Source organism: Neopsephotus bourkii, unplaced genomic scaffold (assembly GCF_033783945.1).
Source record: "Neopsephotus bourkii isolate Nb327-2 ecotype Australia unplaced genomic scaffold, CSIRO-AGI_Nbou_v1 NB_1090, whole genome shotgun sequence".
NCBI lineage: Eukaryota > Metazoa > Chordata > Aves > Psittaciformes > Psittacidae > Neopsephotus > Neopsephotus bourkii.
The window spans coordinates 406,264-426,889 of NW_026901578.1; the positions used below are offsets into that span (position 1 = coordinate 406,264).

A 20,626-nucleotide genomic window follows, 5' to 3' on the forward strand; every position below is an offset into this window, starting at 1 on the left:
TATTTAAGTTCAACTTACAGGAGGAAGTGATTCTTTATGGTACCAAGAGTTAGAGAACTGAGCTTAATTTTGTTTGCTTTATTTATCAGTCGTGTGGCACGCTGGTACCAGACATCATCCTTCCATCATTGCCTTCATTTTGTATCAAACTTACCCGGTTTGTGTCTCGGTCCTGTGTATTTACAAGCAGTGAGCTCAGTATTGAAAGCTGTATCACATTACTTTTGCTCCAGGTGAAACCCATACCCCTCTGTTCCCCTCCTCTTGCTGCCTTCTTGTGGTTTCTTAGGACTTTCCCTGGCATGAGCACACAAGCCTGAGGCTCGGAGGGATCACATACCAGGGACAGACAAGTTTGCAGTTGCAACAACAAGGGAAAAAAGCTTTATTAAACGTGTACAGAGTGCGCGGGGGCACCCACGGGTAATTGGGGTAGTAGGGGAAGGAGGAGCAGCAGAAGGAAGCAGACACTTTCTGTGACCCAGCCCCATCGCACGTGGCCCAGATGGTGCTTGGTGCAGATCCAGGTTCCCTTGAGCCCAGGGCTGAGGGTCCGTGGAAGCTGCTCGCCCTCCTAGCGAGTGGTGAGTGCAACCTGCTCCCGGGAGGAGACCACCTTCCCGTCCTGCACCTCCTCCACGATCGTGCGGACCTGGCGGGACGATGAGATGACTGCGAAAGGAAGGCAGAGAAGGATTGTTCCCGGGGCAGGAAAGATGGGAATTGCTTAACACGTTATCAGATATCACATGTTCTTCTGGAGATGTCAGAAATTCCACAAGGTACTGGAAAATCTTGTTTTACACAACCCTATGCTGGCTGGGAAGAGGGAAGAGCCAGGCTGATGGGAAAGCCAAAGAAGGCCACAGGCACATTCCTTAAATACATGGTGTCACTTGGTTTTCAGGTCTCTGTAAAGTCAGACCACTGGCTGTAATATCACAAGGCCCATTGAGGACAAATCCTTGTGGTCAAGGAGTGCCAGGAATTGCCCTTCCTGACAGCTCTGTCCCGTGCTGAGCAGATGTGCACCACACACAAACTCTCCTGAGAGCTGTCAGTGTGGCTCAGCCAGCGAGGTGGCACAGCACACCCCAAGGGTGGTTTTAACTCTGTCAGTGTGGCCACTGCTCTAAGGGCAGGTCTCAAAGCCTTTGGTGTAACAAGATCGGTTCTTACCATCTCTGCCGGAGTGTGAGGACATCGCGGAGGAGTACTGGGAAGAGATGCTGCACGAGAAGAAGAAAACAAAGAGAAGTTAGGGACAGTCTTTTGTTGTTACACAGGCTCTGTATACGGGCAGAAGGAAAACAGAAAAGGCTGAAACTACTGCTGCTCTCCCAGAGGTAGAGGGACCAGTGCCCTTTCCAGCAGGGCAAGGTGCCTGTTACAGCATCACATAGAGCAGAAACCAGGAACAGAGTCACTGGGCATCTGAGCATGGTTGAGGATGAAATGAACCCTGAAAGCTGCAACTGGAATGAATCCCCAGAGAGAGCATTTTGTGTCTCTGACCCATCCCCTCCCGATGTGCCCACCCAAGCAAAGCCCTTCTACGTACTGGGCATCCTCGCCCTCCAGCAGCCGGCGGTACGTGGCGATCTCCTGCTCCAGGCGGCACTTGACGTCCAGCAGGACCCTGTACTCCTGGTTCTGGCGCTCCATGTCGCACCGCAGCTCAGCCAGCTGCTCCTCCACGCTGGTGATGAGCCCCTGGAGCTGGGCCAGCTGGGTGCCGTAGCGGGCTTCTGTGTCAGCCAAGGTGTTCTCCAGTGCCGCTTTCTGCATGTGGAGCAGAGGGACGGGTTCAGGGGGGAATGGGGAGCGGGAGGGATGGGAGCAGCCATGTGTCCCCTTGCCCGCAGCCCCATGTGCCCCTGGCCCCTCGTACCGTGCTGAGCTGGGACTGCAGGTCGATCTCCAGGCTCTGGATGGTGCGGCGCAGCTCCGTGATCTCTGTCTTGCCACTCTGAAGCTGCTCCGTGTTGATGGCCACCTCCCGGTTCAGCTCTTCCGTCTGCACCGAGGCACAACCAGAGCCGTGCCGTTAGAGCACCGGTGAGCGGTGCAGCCCCAGCCCCACAGCCCCGGTGTCGAGCAGCTCACCTTGCTGAAGAACCACTGCTCAGCATCGCGGCGGTTCTTGTCCGCCAGGCTCTCGTACTGCTCCCGCATCTCAGCCAGGATCTTGGTGAGGTCGATTCCAGGGGCAGCGTCCATCTCCACACTGATCTCACCGCCCACCTGCCCGCGCAGGGCATTCATCTCCTGGCACAGAAAGACACATGGGATACACGTCAGAGTGCAGTTGGTATATTGCCATCATGTCAAATACCTTGGTTGCACCCAGCACACAGACCCCTCCTGGAGGCCCTGTCTGAAAGGACTGATTCCCTTCCCCTTGCCCACTGGAGTGTCTCCTCACAGCCCTGACTGCAGAGATGGTCCTGCACTTTTCCCTGAACCATTTCCATTGAGCACAAGGTACATTTTGTAGGTCTCAGTGTGAGCCGGGCTCTGTGCTCACCTCCTCGTGGTTCTTCTTGAGGTAGGCCAGCTCTTCCTTCAGGTTCTCAATCTGCATCTCCAGGTCCGCCCTGGCCAGGGTCAGCTCATCCAGGACCCTGCGCAGGCCGTTGATATCGGCCTCCACGCTCAGGCGCAGAGCCTGCTCCGTCTCAAACCTGGGGACACACACACACACACACTTGCACATCAGCCCAGCTGAAAAGGGATTTTCCTTGTTGTTTCCTTCCCCAGGTATGTGTTTCTGCCAAGCATCTTTTCCTAACCCTGTGTGCACAGCTCTGCACAGTGCAGGAATGTCATTACAGTGCTGTGTCCAGGGAGAGATGTACACTTCCCAAAGGACACACTTTTAGGGAGAATTGATCTGGTTGGAGCAATTTCAGTTGCAAAAAGCAAAGCAAAGCCTCAAACATGCTGGCTTCTCCTTCCTTCTCATAAGAGCTCTCCAAGGCATTGGACTTACTTGGTTCTGAAGTCATCAGCTGCCAGCCTGGCATTGTCAATCTGTAAGACGATGTTGGCATTTTCAACAGTTGCAGCAAGAATCTGGCAGGGGATAAAAGAAATCAAGAGTGAAAAAGTAGTTCCAAGAAACAGCACACTGCTGCCTGTGTTCCCATTCAGGAGCAGGATGGGAGCAGCACTGAATCTCCTGCCTGCTGGGCTGGACTTCCAAGGATAGAGGCAGGATGCTCATGCTCAGTCTCCCATTGCACTGATGCAGTGGGCACATGCCACGGCCTGTTGCCCTCTCAGAGTGGCACCTCCAGGCACTCACACCATGTTTGGAGTCCTGGCAGCACCCTGGGATTTGCCTGGCAATGAAACAGCCCAGCCGAGGAGTTAAAAAGGCCTAAGGAAGGAGTGTCTGGTGCCTGCATTGTTCTGCTTTCGTAACAACACCCGAGGTGCAAATATTTGTTCTGGGATTTTGGAAATGATTGGCCATTTAATGAGCGGTAATTTCTGTAGCCACAAGCTAATGGAAAGCTCTCACTGAGTTCTGGTGCTTTGGGGAACGTCCAAGCAGTATAGCAGGAATAGTGACGTGGTAATTTCCCCCAGTGGTGCGGGATGGGAGAGAAGGGTCTGCCTCCCTTTGACTGCTTCTGCCCCAGATCAGAGCACGCCTGCCAAGCTGCCATGTGAAGAGAAGCTTCATGCATGCAGGCACGAGCCCTCCACCCCAGGGTGAAGCCCCAGAGCTGAAAAGTTCCAGAAATGGGATTTCCCCAGGGCTTGACCCCTGAGCCTCTCAGCCTCATTTCCCTGGCATTTACTCTCACAGAGCAGGTACAGTCATTACCCAACCCCACCCCTCCATCCCCTCCTGTGGAACCTGAGCTTACTAAGAATGCTGTCACCTCACGTAGGTGGTGGTGAAGGACCAGGCAATCAGCTCTGGATGAGTAATGAGAGCAGAGGAAGGACAGTGGTGACAGGATAGGGAGGGAAGGATTCTGGGGCTTTTGTTCAAAGACTTTTGCCTAAAATCAGCCAGAGAGCTGCTAAGAGCAAAGAAACGAGCTTGGCCATGATTTCATCTCCTGCATTTAGAGCAGGGCACACACTCTATTCAGCATCGCTGAAGCCACCTACCACAGCCCAGTGTGTTCTGACTCCTGGATTTCACAAATCTCTGTTTGCACCTCTCAACGTGCAGCCATCCCATAGTGCAGCTTCTTTCTTTATGAACCTCTACCTTGAGCCTCCTAACAGGCTCAAAAAGATCTGCTTTGCAGGATGCTCATGAGAACAACCTGGATCTCTGTTTGCATATCGTTCAGTAGGGAACTTCTGCCAAAGAGATAACGTGTCCCTGCCTGCAGAGTGCTTAATCAGGAGCCTGGCGAAGGGAGCACATACTTGGGGTGTAAGTAGCATCCAGGGAAGGCAGGAAATGAGAGTCATGGCATCATGAACCCCAGAGCATCATGTAACGTGGACCAATGTCTGAGAGCCTCCTCCAGCTTTCCTGACTTCTGCCTTCCTGCCCATCTTTCTCCCAGCATTAAAACAGCCAGTAGAAACCCCACCTTTGTGCCTTCTGGAGGCCATGATTGAGAAACTGCTTGCCATAAATTATGGCTATTATTTCCAGCTGTGCTCTTTCTGTTTTGCCATCTCAGGCCAATTACTGTCCCTTGTTAATGCTCTTCCCCTCAGCTTTTAGAAACAGGGTCATCTTTTTAAAACTGACTTTGATGAAGGTATCTTGGTAATCACAGCATCCTACCTTGCTCCTGAGCTCCTCGATGGTCCTGTAGTAGGGGCTGTAGTCTCGCTCGGGACCAGGCGCCTGTTTCTTGTACCATTCCCTGATCTTGACCTCCAGGTCAGTGTTGGCCTCCTCCAGGGCACGCACTTTGTCCAGGTAGACAGCCAGGCGGTCGTTGAGGTTCTGCATCGTCTCCTTCTCGCCAGCCTGGAGGATGCCATCACCGCCTCCAAAGCCCCCTCCAAAGCCAGCTCCAAAGCCGGCTCCAAGGCCAGCCCCAAAGCCAGCCCCATAGCTGCCCCCAAAGCCAGCGCCGAGGCCCCCTCCTACGCTGCTGCAGTAGCTGCCCCCATAGCCACCCCCGAAGCCTGAGACCATGCGGGAGGAGACAGAGTAGCTGCTAGAGCCTCCGTGGACGCTGGGGGCTCTGTAGCCGCCGGTGCTCCCCCGCACAGAGGAGAGCCTGGTGGAGCCCCCCCCCAGGCCCCCGGGCCCCTTGAGGGACACGGAGGAGGAGTACTGCCGGACAGTGGTGCTCATGGCGAAGGCTGGTGGAGGCTGGAGGGCTGCAGAGAGGCAGAGGCTCGGCAGCGCAGGCAGCGAGTGCTGGCTCCCCCCTGGCCTGGAGCCCTTTATAGCCCGGGCAGGAGGCGTTGCCCGCGCTTTTTTTTCTTCTTGCATTCCCGATGATTTTCATCACTCCGAAAATCGGAGCCAACTTCCAGAATCATCATTTTTGCCTTTGTTCTGTTGATGCTTTCTGTCGTATTCCAATAGAACTGTTTTATCTCACAAAGGGCGTCTTTATGCTTCTTCCGTTTCCAAGTAAATACTCAGGTGTGATTCAAAGGAGGAGGCTCCTTGCTCAGGGCTACATTTTAATACTGCTTTGTACTGTTAGCTCTGAAACAGCTACTGAGGCAGTGCTTTAATAGCGTAATTTAGCACCTTTTACTGTGTCTTTTTGTCCAAGCTACTACAGTTCCTGTCTCTATTTAGGCTTTGTGCACAGCACACATGCAGGGACAACCACTGTGTCATGAAGCCCTCAATGTACATCACTGTCCTGTGAGTACAGCAGTGCTAGAAGGAACTTGGCTACCAATCTTGGAAAGACCTGTCCCCTCTTTTATCCACAGGGAGAGGGATGTTCTGTAATGAAAAAGCAATGAAAAGGGAGTTTGTGCTTCAGGGCTCATCCATTTCTTTGGTTTGCTTCAGAGACCACCCAAGAGTGGAGGAATATGAAAAGGCAATAGGCAGTGGATGTTTTGTGTTGTTCTTTGTGAATGAGAGCCCAGCAGACCATTCAGGAAGGCAGGGTATGGCTACTGGCTGGCATGAGTTAAAACCTGTGAGATGCTCCAGGAAATAACATGGAATAGAATTAGATAAAGGATGTAAAGAACAAAGCTCCTGCTCTCTAAGCACGGTGAATAAGAGCACAGAGTTGACAGTGACAAAGCTTAGCAGCTAATGCTGATACTTTCTGGGATGAACATTTCAGTTGTGACCAGGCAGGACAAACTTCAGTGTGAGTCTGGATTTTTCATCTCCCATGTAAATAGAGCTGCAAGGAGAGGCACCGGTTGCCTCTGAGGAGCAAAACGGCTCAAAGAATGAGTGCACACAGCATGGTCAAGCTCCTCTGGCTACTGTCTGCACTGACCTGCGTCATGGGCAGAAACCGCATCTCAAGTGTCACTAGCTAGTAATGCAGGGTGTGGAGGAGAAGATATTTCTCAAGTGTGTACATGGTGAATCGTTTGACTGTCTTCACAGACAGGCCCCAACAGCCCCTTCCCAACAGCCAAGTTCTGCCTTAGATCATTTGCCAAAGGAGGGGGGAAAGAACATGGAAATAAGCAGCAAAGGTACATTTCTAAGTAGCTTTAAAGGGCATGACTCCCTCCACTTTATCTGAATAAAGCTGGAAACGATAGAGGAGTCCTGGGAATATCAGGAGTTGGCCATGAACAGAGACAAGTCTGTACAGCTTGGAGAGCTGGAATCTCGGCTGTTTGCTCTGGCCAGAGGATGGGTTCAGTCTCTTGGCAACGGCATCTTCTTGTCACATGAGTGCGAGGGGATGGGGTGCGGAGCCTGCGGGCACCCACTCCTTGTTCGTCCTCCCAGTGCTGATGGGAAGGGCACAGCGGCTCCAAGGAGCACACGTTCCCCTGTCTGCATTTCCTCACCTTCACCTGGGTGATGCAGAGGGGCAGAACTTGTGGGTGGTTCTGGCATAGTGTTTCAGTGGCACGGAGAAAGGGGAATGTCAGTGACAAAACCAAAACAGAGCCCTCGTGAAGCCCAGACCTTGACGTGGGCAAGGGCTTTCGGACCCGCCAGCCAGCAGGAGCGATCGTCTTCCCACTGGTCATCTATAGGAAGAGTAACTGTCACAATGCACAAGGTTAACAGTAGGGACAGGCCAAGGGGAATGGCTTGAACCTGCCCGAGGGGAGACTGAGCTGAGCTCTTAGGCAGAAGCTCTTCCCTGTGAGGGTGCTGAGGCGCTGGCACAGGGTGCCCAGAGAAGCTGTGGCTGCCCCATCCCTGGCAGTGCTCAAGGCCAGGTTGGACACAGGGGCTTGGAGCAAGCTGCTCCAGTGGAAGGGGTCCCTGCCCGTGGCAGGGGTTGGAGCTGGGTGAGCTTTGAGGCCCTTTCCAACCCACACCAGGCTGGGATTCTATAATTCTATGATTCTATATTCATCCTTTACATGAAATTGCCTTTTCTTTTATCTTTTGTTTCCTATTTAACTGCTGTGTCATAAAAATACACATTGCTCAAAATATCTGCACTATGTTGATAATACCACAAGGCAGCAATTAAAGTCATGAAGTGTTAATTAAGACTTAAAACCACATGAAAAATTCTAAGACATGATTTCCATGACCTCCCATTGAAGACAACCACAAATGACTGCATGTTGTTGGTAGCACACTCTCTTTTAAGTAAAAGGCTGACTATTAACTCAGATTCTGCCTCTGTTTCGTGAGTACATGCACACTCTGAGCCTTTTCTTTATACATTTCAAAATCAGAATGGCAGTGCTGTGGCATAACAGTGATTTCATGGTAGCACATTGGTGGTTGAACATGCAATTCTGTCTTACTTCAAGAGGAAAGTGGAGGTGAAGCTGGCTCCAAACATACGTATCAGTAGATCTGATAGATGAAACTCCCCAGACAAAAATATCTCTCTGCTTGTTTTAATGATCTTATAAAATGTGCCCTGGTATCACATTATCATAGGAAGGTTCCCCAGAACAATCACGCCTTAGTGCTTCTTTCTGCTGGTCTTTTATGTCAGATTATCTCAGTGCAGCCTGAGAGTCAAACCATCTTTCTGGAATAAAATACCATTTCTGAAGCCTGCCTCAAGCTGCAGCTGCCTGTCTGCATAAGCCAACACCCGCAGCTCCCTCCTCAGCAGCTTCTTAAAGACAGGCCTAATTATTAATGCTTAAGGCAGGAAAGAATCAAGATGCATTTTCCACACCTGACTCCCCTTTGCAGTACCAAAAGTAATTAAAACGGGATTTTGTTAGCAAAGCCTTAGTTGGTTCTATAGCAACACCGGTGTGCCTGGACTTTTCTGGGAGAAAGCCATGGAGGAAGAATTCCAGCAGGGTACCTTTAGCATCCCCACGGTGGGTGTTGCAAAAGTGGCTGTTGGAGAGGAGCTGCAAGAAATGCTGATGGTCTCCTGCATGGGGAGAACAGTGGGTCCCTACGAGGTGACCTGGGGAGCCCCGGCTGAGTCTGTCCTTGCCCTTCCCACGCATCTCAGCTTGGGCTGCTCCACACTGGAGCCTGGGGAGAGACTCTGGGATGTGCAGGGCTCCCTCCTTCAAGGGCTGGGAGCAGAGACAGCACAGTCTATAGCACTGCAGGGACGCTGTGCCTGGAAGTGCCTCGGGTCAGGAATTGTGCCTGGTATTTACTCATGGCCTGTCCAGGCTGCACCATGAGGGTGTGCAGCAGGCGAGCAGTGGGAGCCGTTCTGACCACTGGGCCGTGTTTACATGTCCTTTGGTGGAATGTGGGTGGAAGCGAGATCACTGCTGCTCAGTGGTAAGCTCCAGAACCAAAGCTGTGTTTACCACAAGTCGAGGGTGCAGTGCTTAGAGGTGGTTTGGTCTGGGGTGGTTGAGGATCATTGGGGATCAGTTCTTAATGCACAGGGGAATACAGCCACCACTGACACTGCACAGAGCTCAAGCCCATGCACTGGGCTGCCCCAGCTCGTGCTGTGGGTGATGCATTGCAGGGAGCCTTTCAGTGTTTAACCCCCCCCAAAGAATTCTCTGTTATCAGCCCATAAAATTCAAGCAGATTATCTGGACATGGCTCTTAAAGTGCTGTGGCCAGCTCTGTTCTTGTGCACATGCAGTGGTGTTTCCCTGAATCATCCCATTGATTTAGGAGCTGGATTTATGAAGTAATAACTGGGGTGGAATCCAGCCAGGAATGTGTCTGAACTGGCTTTCAAGGAACTGCTGGGCCGGCTGACGGCAGCGTGAGCTGCTGTGCCAGGGCCAGCTCCAGCAGCCTGGGAGACTTCCCATCTCTTTGCTTGGATAGACCATACCCAGCACTCACCAGCACTCGTTTCCTCACCCTTTAGCAATGCCTTTGGAAGTGAGAATTAAACTGAGCTGAGGTTGTACTTTTGGAGGGGTATCAGCCAGCACATCCTGCCACCTCCTCTGCTGAATTCATGTTACCCCAAAGCTGTTTAACACAGGAACTGCCGAGCAGAGCAGGAAAGGGAATCCTTGGCAGGGTCCTGTCTGTGTGACCTGGGTTTTGTTCACCTTGCTTGGACTCTTTAAGTTCAAAGCTTCAGCTCTGCTGTTACCATCCACTGCAACCGGGGAAGGGGCACTTTGCCCAACCTGAAAGTCATCGTGCCACATCTGAGGGTACCCACAGACCGTCAAAGTTCCACCTCCCATGACCCATGTAATCAGTTCCTTTCTAGACTTCCACCACATCAGCTGTCTTTGCTGAGCAGCCAGGGCTCTGGTATGATAGCAGTGTAGGTGACCTAGCCCCACAGTCTGGGTACCAGAGACAGACAATATTCCTCTCTCCAGAGAGGAGCTTTGTCCTATAGCTCCAGCAGTGGGACAGCCCAGCTCTTCAGAGCACCAAGACAAGAGCCAGGTTTGCACAGAAAAGCTTTATTTGATTCCTAAGCGCTGTGAGAAAGGGGGAGGGCAGTGGATGTGAGAAAAGAGAAGCTGCTTTTTGTGATCTCAGAGCCGGAGCACAGAAGCTGGAATCTCCTTTGGCTTTGCTGAGCGAGGTCTGCAGCGAGCCTGCAGCTGCCTCAGTGGGCTGCCTGGGTGATCTGCTCGCGGGAGGAGATCACCTTCCCATCCTGGACTTCCTCAAAGATTGTGCGGATCTGGCGGGTGGTGACCGGCACTGCAGTGGAGAAGGAGGGAACCGTTACTTACAGGGATCCAAGGAGAAAGCGTCTTAAAGATCTCCATGTTATTACCAACGACTGCCTCAGAATCCCAACATCACCACCATGTTCCTGCCCCTACATGCTTCATTACATAGTTCCAGTCTGCACAGAGGAACTTCTGAAACATGTTTTGGTAAATCATCAGTGGTTTATGTCAATTCACATTTTGAAAATGTAATGAAACAGTGATTTTAGCAAATTAGTAAAAAGACTGTGCTAAGAAGGTCACTAAGGATGTGACAGAGCTCTTTGTGGTCAGTGCTTCAGCCAAGACATGTTCTTACCTTCTTTCAAGTGGGAAGACATGCTACAGGAGGAGAAAAGAGAAAGAATGGTCAGAAAAAGGGGAAAAACTCAGTAATCTCTAAGACAAAATCATTATTTAACCCCCCACCTTTTCTTCTTGTACCAGCATGTGATTAAAATGCCTCTGAGAAGGGCCTGGTGTCAAAGTGGTAAGGAAGGAAACGGGAAGGAAATGTGTGTGCCACAGTGACTCAGACACAAGGGCAGCTGCAATGAGCAGCACTGGTACCTGCTCCTTCCCCAGGATCAGACAGACACTGGAGGGACGGGGATGGATCCCAGGGATGCTGCAGCGCTGTGATAATCCCTGGGCTGTTCTAGACTGGTATGACCAAAAAGGGAGACCCTGCTGCACGCCACGTATCAGGAGAGGGGCTCACAGGATCCTCCAGGGAATGCAGGTGGTTCGTTTTCTATTTCCTTTGCTAATCCCCATCTCCCGCCCTCCCAAGCAAAGCCCTTCTACGTACTGGGCATCCTCGCCCTCCAGCAGCCGGCGGTACGTGGCGATCTCCTGCTCCAGGCGGCACTTGACGTCCAGCAGGACCCTGTACTCCTGGTTCTGGCGCTCCATGTCGCACCGCAGCTCAGCCAGCTGCTCCTCCACACTGGTGATGAGCCCCTGGAGCTGGGCCAGCTGGGTGCCGTAGCGGGCTTCTGTGTCAGCCAAGGTGCTCTCCAGTGCCGCTTTCTGCATGTGGAGCAGAGGGACGGGTTCAGGGGGGAATGGGGAGCGGGAGGGATGGGAGCAGCCATGTGTCCCCTTGCCCACAGCCCCATGTGCCCCTGGCCCCTCGTACCGTGCTGAGCTGGGACTGCAGGTCGATCTCCAGGCTCTGGATGGTGCGGCGCAGCTCCGTGATCTCTGTCTTGCCACTCTGAAGCTGCTCCGTGTTGATGGCCACCTCCCGGTTCAGCTCTTCCGTCTGCACCAAGGCACAACCAGAGCCGTGCCGTTAGAGCACCGGTGACTGGTGCAGCCCCGGCCCCACAGCCCCGGTGTCGAGCAGCTCACCTTGCTGAAGAACCACTGCTCAGCATCGCGGCGGTTCTTGTCCGCCAGGCTCTCGTACTGCTCCCGCATCTCAGCCAGGATCTTGGTGAGGTCGATTCCAGGGGCAGCGTCCATCTCCACACTGATCTCACCGCCCACCTGCCCGCGCAGGGCATTCATCTCCTGGCACAAAAGAGAAACACATCGTCATGCAACCCAGCCACCAGCATATAAAGATGTTCATCTCAAGACAGAGTTCTCCAGGAAGGGTAGCATCCTTGTATGGGTGTTTCAGAGGCAGATCAACAGGGAGTGATATGGGGCCTTTGCTCCACAGTCAGAAATCAAAGAATCCAAATTTTTAATAAATCTCCACTTGAGTTAATTTGTTAGATAATAAATCAGAGCCTGGAGCTGGCTTCATTTCTCAGAAGACAGATGTTCCAGGCCTGAAGCTGCTAGGATTTTAATACATCTCTGACAGCTACAGTGGACATTCCTGAAATGACAAGTGCTGGATGGATTTTATACAGGGTATGGAGAGGAAGCTGTTAGCCAGAGCAAATGGGTTAAAACTTGAACAGGGGAAGTTTAGATTGGATATAAGGAGGAAATTCTTTCCCGTTAGGGTAGTGAGGCACTGGAATAGGTTGTCCAGGGAGGTTGTGAATGCTCCGTCCCTGGCAGTGTTCAAGGCTAGGTTGGACGAGGCCTTGGGTAATATGGTTTAGAGCGAGGTGTCCCTGCCCATGGCAGGGGGGTTGGAACTTGATGATCTTAAGGTCCTTTCCAACACGAACTATTCTATGATTCTATGATTCTATAAATCATCCCTACTTCTTTACCAGCACTTCTCATTTCCCTCCCAGCAATTCCAAACTCAGGATACTCTTAAAGGTTGAACCAGACCTTGTATTTCTGGGCTCAGGGAGGAATTTTCTGAGCTGGGCTCTGTGCTCACCTCCTCGTGGTTCTTCTTGAGGTAGGCCAGCTCCTCCTTCAGGTTCTCAATCTGCATCTCCAGGTCTGCCCTGGCCAGGGTCAGCTCATCCAGGACCCTGCGCAGGCCGTTGATGTCGGCCTCCACACTCAGGCGCAGAGCCTGCTCCGTCTCAAACCTGCGGGGACAGGAACAATCAGAGGAGCTGCAGAGGATCTTGCCCAGCTGGGGACAGAGCACTTGGGTTTGTTGTTCACTTCCTCCATGCTGCTGCTGGCATCATGGCGATATAGCTGACCCCTGGACACCCTTCTGATGGTGCATGCTAGCGAGCAACTGATAAACCAGTGTCCATCTGAGCCTATAACATCACCTTGCTCCTGGTGTCAGTGGGCTTGGTTACTGGGACTGGGCTTTGCACGCACAGTTAAGTGCTCAGCAGAAGCATAGTCCATGTTCTGTGCACAGGAGAGACTGTACCACAGAGGAACAAGCAGTGGGAATAAAAGTTTCCATTCAGTGAAGTTTTGGATGGAAACAAAACAATCCCTAAGGGCCTGTAAGTGTTAGATAACCATCTGCTTTGGAAATGACACCTTCATTTTGAAGGCTTTGTTTCCATATTCCCTTCTGGGGGGGTTGGACGGGATTTTCTCCTCATTTCATCAAATGCCTATGGAGACTTTGTTCCATTTTTCCAGCAAAAGTGGCTTACTTGGTCCTGAAGTCATCAGCTGTCAGCCTGGCGTTGTCAATCTGCAGGAGCAGGTTAGCATTGTCCACTGTGGCCACCAGGACCTGGAGGGTGGAGAACAAAGAACAAGCAGTAATGAGTGTCAGGAGCTTCTCCTGGCTTAGCAAGAGAGGGAGCACAAGTGAGACCATCAGGAGAGGAATAGTTTCCTGAGCCGAAGTGTGTATTGAATCAGGGCAAGTGAGGCACAGGTGAGCCTGGCTGCAGGAAGGGGCTGGTTGCTCTGGGACCTCTTCCCAAGAATCTGTCAGGAAGTATTTCAAAAGACAGCATGAAGGCACGTAAGGTGGGTGAGATCTGATGATGGCTTTTGTTCCCATGTGGGTGCTGATGATGCAAAGGGTCAAGGAAGAGCCACCTACTCCTCATGCACAGCAGGCAGGACAGATGAACCAGCAGGGTGTTTCACAGCATCATAGGAGCATGGAATGGGTTGGGTTGGAAAGGACCTTAGAGCCCATCCAGTTCCAACCCCCTGCCACAGGCAGGGACACCTTCCACTAGAGCAGCTTGCTCCAAGCCCCTGTGTCCAACCTGTCCTGGTCTGGGGTGGTTCTGACTTGTTGACTGCAGAAATGGAGAACAAGGCAGTGAGGAAGTGCCTACCTCTTCTGAGGTTTTGTATTTCGAAGCCAGGAGCAACTAATCCACCCTGGGAGAAGATTCAGTCTGGGAGGTCGTTGGTTATGGAGCAAAGGAGAGGGAAGGAAAATGGATTCCCTGCACCTTTTGCCAGCACTCCTGCAGCTCAAGCTGTACATTGCCCTCCTTCATGTTTACTGGGGACAATTCATGCATGAGCTCTAACAGAGAAGAACAAAGTCAACTCTAGAGTATTTTCCCAAATGGGGTGGTGGGATCCAAGAGGAATCCCTCCAGGGCTGCCTGGGTGGATGGGTTTGCATCAAGCCTGGTCCTGGGGCAGGGGCTACCAAAAAGAGGCAACAAGTTCATTATGGGTCAGGTCTTTTTTTCTTTAGCATCTAAATTACCTCAGTACTAACGAGCTAAAGCAAGTTTGCAAATGCTTTGATGAATGTTTCCCAATATGACATCAATGTTTCACAGTCTGCCCACACCTACAGCTTGCCCTGAACATTCACTTTAACTGCCTCAAACCAATCATTGTCAATGCAGACTCGTCTCTTATTCTTCACTTCTGCATTACGTCCCTTTACGTCTGCTTCTTCCAGTGAAAACTGCTGTTTGTTCCATCCTGAGGGATGTAATCAAAAGCTGACATGGAGACATCTCTGAACCTCCAGCCTGGCAATCTGCATGTGCATCTCAGACACTTTTTATGACCTAGTTAGTGCTTCTAATTACACAGGTAGGAGTCGGTGTTCCTGCTTCCTCCCTGATAACAGGCATCCCACTGTGTTAATCACAGCATCCTACCTTGTTCCTGAGCTCCTCGATGGTCCTGTAGTAGGGGCTGTAGTCACGCTCGGGACCAGGCGCCTGTTTCTTGTACCATTCCCTGATCTTGACCTCCAGGTCAGTGTTGGCCTCCTCCAGGGCACGCACTTTGTCCAGGTAGACAGCCAGGCGGTCGTTGAGGTTCTGCATCGTCTCCTTCTCGCCAGCCTGGAGGATGCCATCACCGCCTCCAAAGCCCCCTCCAAAGCCAGCTCCAAAGCCGGCTCCAAGGCCAGCCCCAAAGCCAGCCCCATAGCTGCCCCCAAAGCCAGCGCCGAGGCCCCCTCCTACGCTGCTGCAGTAGCTGCCCCCATAGCCACCCCCGAAGCCTGAGACCATGCGGGAGGAGACAGAGTAGCTGCTAGAGCCTCCATGGACGCTGGGGGCTCTGTAGCCGCCGGTGCTCCCCCGCACAGAGGAGAGCCTGGTGGAGCCCCCCCCCAGGCCCCCGGGCCCCTTGAGGGACACGGAGGAGGAGTACTGCCGGACAGTGGTGCTCATGGCGAAGGCTGGTGGAGGCTGGAGGGCTGCAGAGAGGCAGAGGCTCGGCAGCGCAGGCAGCGAGTGCTGGCTCCCCCCTGGCCTGGAGCCCTTTATAGCCCGGGCAGGAGGCGTTGCCGGTGCTTTTCGTCACCCGTGACAGCCAGAGCCAAATCCCAGAATCATCATTTCTCTCTCCCTGATTTCACGTCTTTTGTCACATCCCACGAGAAGCACCAGGCATACGGAGGATCCGCTCCTTCCGCTGGGGTTCCCAGCACCCGGCGTGACTCAGACCCAAGGCTCCTCGCTCATGGCTATGTTTTAGCGTTCCGCTGTTGCACCTGAGACGCAGAGGTGCTCGCTCCAGCTCCACCCCACTGCTCCTCCGTGCAGTAACACAAGTGAATCCTCTCATGCCAAGTCGCCTGCGAGTGCCTTATATAGTTAAAACTCTACAAATCTATTGTTTGCTCTTAAGGAGTCTAAAGGCAATGAAAGCTGCTGACTTAAGAGCTCGGCATAGCCATAATCTTTATATGGGCCAGTGTAAAGCCACATGGAAGTTTTTCCATCAGGACCTCTATCCCAGGGCAAGCACAGACCTGGTGCTATTTATGCTCTGATACCACCTTTGGCAGAAATCTTGTAGCTCAAAAGAAAAGAAACTTGAGTAATTTCTGCTTGCATACTTGTCTGGGGTGAATCTCTATACAGAGACTGGAAAGTCCCCACAACCGGGGCTTTCACTCAGTTTAAAAGGCAGGTGCCTGATGTTTCCCAGTATTTGCTTTGCTGCATCACATCCCGGGAGCTCCACTGCAGCAGCTGATGACTTAGAATCATAGAACAGTTTGGGTTGGAAGGGACCCTAAAGCTCACCCAGTTCCAACCCCTGCCACAGGCAGGGACACCTTCCACTGGAGCAGCTTGCTCCAAGTCCCTGCGTCCAACCTGGCCTTGAGCACTGCCAGGGATGGGGCAGCCACAGCTTCTCTGGGCACCCTGTGCCAGCGCCTCAGCACCCTCACAGGGAAGAGCTTCTGCCTTGTCTCCAACCTGAACTTCCCCTGTTTCAGTCTGAACCCATCACCCCTTGTCCTATCACTGCAGTCCCTAATGAAGAGCCCCTCTCCAGCATCCTTGTAGCCCCCTTCAGATACTGGAAGCTGCTCTGAGGTCTCCACGCAGCTTCTCCCCTCCAGCCTGAACAGCCCCAATGTTCTCAGCCTGGCTCCATACGGGAGCCGCTCCAGCCCCTGAGCATCCTCTTGGCCTCCTCTGGACTTGCTCCAACACCTCCATGTCCTTCTTATGTTGGGGACATATTGCAAGACATGGAGTAGTGAGGGGTTAGAGCACTGTGGGCACCTGCAAAGCAGAGTTTAAACGGGACAATGCAGAGGATATGTGCAGAATTAGGCAGTGCAGCCACCCCATAGCCACGCCTGGATTGGGCTATTAAGGGATTGAGCACAGTGATTAGAGTGATGCAGCCGGACAGGTATTAGCGTGAAAAAGGTAACAGAAACCAGGAAAGGAGACACTGCTCTGTTGTGTTCTTTGTTGGGAAAAACCAATCCCTTTACTGCTGAAGTGCTCAGTGGGAAGCGCACGCCCAGCCCGGCCTGCCTGGCTCCAGCCATGTCATCCCCGGATAAGAGGAGTTATGTTTTCTTTTAGCAGAGGTGCCTCTGAGGTAGTGAAAGAGTTAGAGGGATTAGGAAGCCTTTTGTGTTCACTCTCCTGTTGTGATCTCCTTCCTTCCCGGGGCCCTTCTGGCTGTTTTCACATTCTGATGCACTTAACTGGCTTTGGAGTTGCTAAGATGTTCCCAGAGCCTCACCCTTGGTAATTGATAGTGCCTCCCTGCTTTCATCTGTTCCCTGAAGGACACAATAACAACAACGCTTTATCTACATCACTGTTAGATCTCAAGGACTTAATAGGGAGTCACGTTCTCTTCCTTTAGCAGCTCCAGGAGGGGTGGTGTGATCTTTCTGGGTGGCCACCAAGGAGGAAGCTTAACCAGAAAGAGACCTCTGAGTGGAGTTCTCTAGGCTCTGGGCAGCGCTGCCCCAGACCCTGTTGACTTCGGATTTGGATTCTTGACCCCCTGCAAGCTGCAAGCTCTTGGGATTTGGGATGTGCACGTGCCCCATCCCTCAGGGAGCTGGGGAAAGGGGGGGATGTCGAGCACCCCACTGCTGGCAAAGGGCAGAGCCTGCAGCTGCCTGTGCCAGGCTTCCAGCACAGTCCTGGGGCAACCTGGCCCGCTGCCCTCCGTGGTGGGGGGTACAGCATTGCCCAACAGCCGCCATGTGGGAGCTCTGCTCAGGAGCCATCCCTTGGCCACCCCTGCTCCAGGCTCTCCCAGACGTGCTTGCTTTGCTCATGTTTGCTCCAGCAGACCTCCTCCAGGCAGTTCCCATGTTGGCTGTGAGCCCCTCCTGTGGACCAGAAGCTGCTGTGAGCTCTGTCCTGCTGAGGTTGCCCCCATGTTTTAGGCCAAGTTAAAGACAGCCTGAAGGTGACAACTGCCCTGAAATGAGGCAAAGCCCTGCCACAGGCCCACAGGCAGGGAATACCTGGATTTAGGGCTTTTCTCTCTGTATTCTCACAACCTCAGCCCACATTTGAGCTCTCTTATTACAGCTGGCACAGGAGCCTAAGAGGAGATCTGGAGGTTGTCCTGCAGTATCAGCTTTTTCTGGTCTTTCCCAATGGATGTTCTTGCTGGTCAGCTGCTGCCCTGCTCTGAAGTGAGAAACCCTCAGCAGAGTTCCCCTTGCGCTGGCTCGACAGGGCAGGATTCTACAGAGGAACGTGCCTCACTTCATCTATTTTATGTTACCAGAAGAATTCAGTCTCCCAGGCTCTGCTGAAACACTCACCCGCAATAAATTCCCTTGAGATAAATATTAAAAACCCCAACAAAACGCATCATAATGCTCAGGAGATGGTATCAGAGGCTGTTCCAACGAGAAGCATGCCGTAGATGCTATCTCTGCCTCTGCTGTGCTGCAGGGGGAAAGAAAAAGCTGAACGCGTCTAGCAAGGGAAGTGAATGAAATTATACGTTAGGAGTGGACAGGCAGCACCCGCAGTAACCCCTTGTGGTGAGGGTGGTGAGAAAAGGCCAGGCCAGCGTGGTGCATTTCCCTCAAACAATAGCACTTAATTGTGCTTTAATGTCATGAATAGGAGCTAATTAGAAATCACTGGGTTTCCCTGTGGGCCAGCTTCTCGCCAGTGCCTCCTAAAGCAGTTCACAGCTCAGCAGAAACCAGCTGAAGGATGCAACCCTGGGAGAGATGTCTCCTGCCTGTAAGGAATGTGAGGCACGGGCTTTACCCCTGCTGACAGGCTCGCTCTGAAGGTTTGAACAACACCAAAATGGGTAACAAATATATCAAGGTGTGGAGTGAAATATGCTGTCTTTGCTTCTATCTCAGCTGCTGATTATCATCTGCTAGGACGTGTCCTGACAGACCCCCCTGTATCTGGAGGAAAGCAATCCTAGATCTCTTACCATGAAAGGAAACTCCATGGTGTGTATGCAATGGAAACTCCCGTGGGGCAGGCTCAGGAGCTCAGTGAGCGCAGCCACAGCTGGGCCCAAAGGCAGGGTGATGGGCGATGCTCACCCCATCTGACCCCTCCTGCCCACTGGGATGCCTGCAGGGTGCAGGAGACAGGCAGCACGGCCTTCAGCTGTACAAGGGGGAGGCAGTGACAGAGCAGGAGGCTGAAGGGCTGCTTGGAGAGAAGGGGAGGGACTCATTTATCCTTCTCTGGGCTCAAACTGGGTCCTGCAATGGCAAAGCCAGACCCCGCTCTTCCTGTGGGACCTGGCAGGCAGCCTCCATTGGCAGTGCTGGGTCAGGGCCATGCTGGGTCCTCAACAAGCCCTTTTCTCCTCTTAGAATCATAGAATGGTTTGGGTTGGATCATCCAGTTCCAACCCCGTGCCATGGGCAGGGGTGTCTCACACATGTCACCCAAGGCTCTGTCCAACCTGGCCTTGAACACTGCCAGGGATGGAGCATTTGCCACTTCTTTGGGCAGCCTGTTCCAGTGCCTCACCACCCTCACAGTAAAGAACTTCTTCCTTACATCTAACCTTAACTTCCTCTTGGTGAATATGGACGAGGGTGATGCTTCTTCCATGATGGCCCAAGCCTCAACCTGTTTGCAGAGCATCAGGCAGAGGCCTGGCCCTGTGTGAGCTGGTGCTTTGCAAGCCACCACCTCCATCAGCACCTTGCTGGAGCTCAGACCTGCCCCGCGGCCTGGGACCCGCTCTGCCCGTTTCAGCACAAGGTGTGCCAAGGAGCTCCCCTTACGGGAGTGATTCCCAGTGAATCAGCTGCGAGTGCAGCCGGTTCACTTGGCCATGGGAGCGGCTCAGCCATGGCTGGGCAGTGCAGAGCGGTGTGGCTGTCTCTGCTCTGCTGCGGGGATCACAGACCTGCCTGGCACTAGAGAGTCTTTAAACAGATCCTTCAAGCTCTTTCCCCTGGACCAGCTGCAGTTACTCATCCTCGCAGCCACCCAGGAGCTGTGACCTCCTGCAGTGCTGGCAGCTCTCTGAGCACTGCTTTCTGCTGCACTTCTACCAACAGACACTGAACAGTTTTCAATCCCAGTCTTGTCTCCAAAGCCTGGCTCTAATGAGGAACCCATTCCAGCAAGCATCAGTATTCCAGACCGAAGATGGGAGACTGAGCTGAGCTCTTAGGCAGAAGCTCTTCCCTGTGAGGGTGCTGAGGCGCTGGCACAGGGTGCCCAGAGGAGCTGTGGCTGCCCCATCCCTGGCAGTGCTCAAGGCCAGGTTGGACACAGGGGCTTGGAGCAAGCTGCTCCAGTGGAAGGGGTCCTTGCCCGTGGCAAGGGTTGGGACTGGATGAGCTTTAAGCATCCCTTCAAACACAAACCAGTCTGGGATTCTATGAGTATCTTTTGTGTCTGAGCAGAGCCAGACTCCCAAGCTATCATGAATTACTTCAGCTCTATCTCCACAGCCAACTCCAACCTTCGGAGTTTCCCACGTTGTTTTGTCAGTGTCTGTCTTCCAGATAGCAGGCAGCTCTTGCATCTCCTCGTGTCTCATTCCATCAGTGTGGAAATACAATCACACCCTGTCTGCTCATTCCTCTCCCCTCACTGCGCCCGGCAGAGCAGGCAGGGAGTTGCACACATACTTTCCCATGCTGACGGCAGGCAAACAGCAGCTCCCGCATCTGTTCACTGCCCACACCCACTGCACCTACAGTGACTCCAGGCCAGGTCTCCAAGCCACTGATGGGAATCCTGGCTTGGGGACACCCTTGTCACTGGCAGCGGGGTGAGGCAGGTACTGAATCAGACTGGAGACACTCATGCCTGCAGAAGGGCAGGAATTGCATCCTCCTCCTGGCCAGTCATTCCGAAGGAGCCTGGGTGGATGTGCCAAAGCCAGCGTTGATGACAGGGACTCCACCAGCCCCATGACAGCT

At 52.8% G+C, this 20,626-nt stretch overlaps 2 protein-coding genes across 2 annotated transcripts; both read right to left on the reverse strand.

The window, feature by feature from the left end:
• Nucleotides 1-361: 361 nt before the first annotated feature.
• On the reverse strand, nucleotides 362-5,501 carry LOC133217069 (keratin, type I cytoskeletal 14). Its single transcript, XM_061362200.1, has 8 exons — nucleotides 4,766-5,501; nucleotides 2,993-3,075; nucleotides 2,528-2,684; nucleotides 2,107-2,268; nucleotides 1,892-2,017; nucleotides 1,562-1,782; nucleotides 1,180-1,229; nucleotides 362-672 (listed from the first exon to the last, which is right to left on the reverse strand). Exons 1-8 carry the CDS (start codon nucleotides 5,426-5,428, stop codon nucleotides 575-577), a joined length of 1,560 nt encoding a protein of 519 aa, XP_061218184.1. The 5' UTR covers nucleotides 5,429-5,501; the 3' UTR covers nucleotides 362-574.
• Nucleotides 5,502-9,924: 4,423 nt separating this feature from the next.
• LOC133217070 (keratin, type I cytoskeletal 14-like) lies at nucleotides 9,925-15,974 on the reverse strand. Its single transcript, XM_061362201.1, has 8 exons — nucleotides 14,628-15,974; nucleotides 13,191-13,273; nucleotides 12,497-12,653; nucleotides 11,557-11,718; nucleotides 11,342-11,467; nucleotides 11,012-11,232; nucleotides 10,520-10,542; nucleotides 9,925-10,189 (listed from the first exon to the last, which is right to left on the reverse strand). The coding sequence occupies exons 1-8, from the start codon at nucleotides 15,147-15,149 to the stop codon at nucleotides 10,092-10,094; spliced, it is 1,392 nt and encodes a 463-aa protein (XP_061218185.1). The 5' UTR covers nucleotides 15,150-15,974; the 3' UTR covers nucleotides 9,925-10,091.
• Between the last annotated feature and the right edge of the window lie 4,652 nt (nucleotides 15,975-20,626).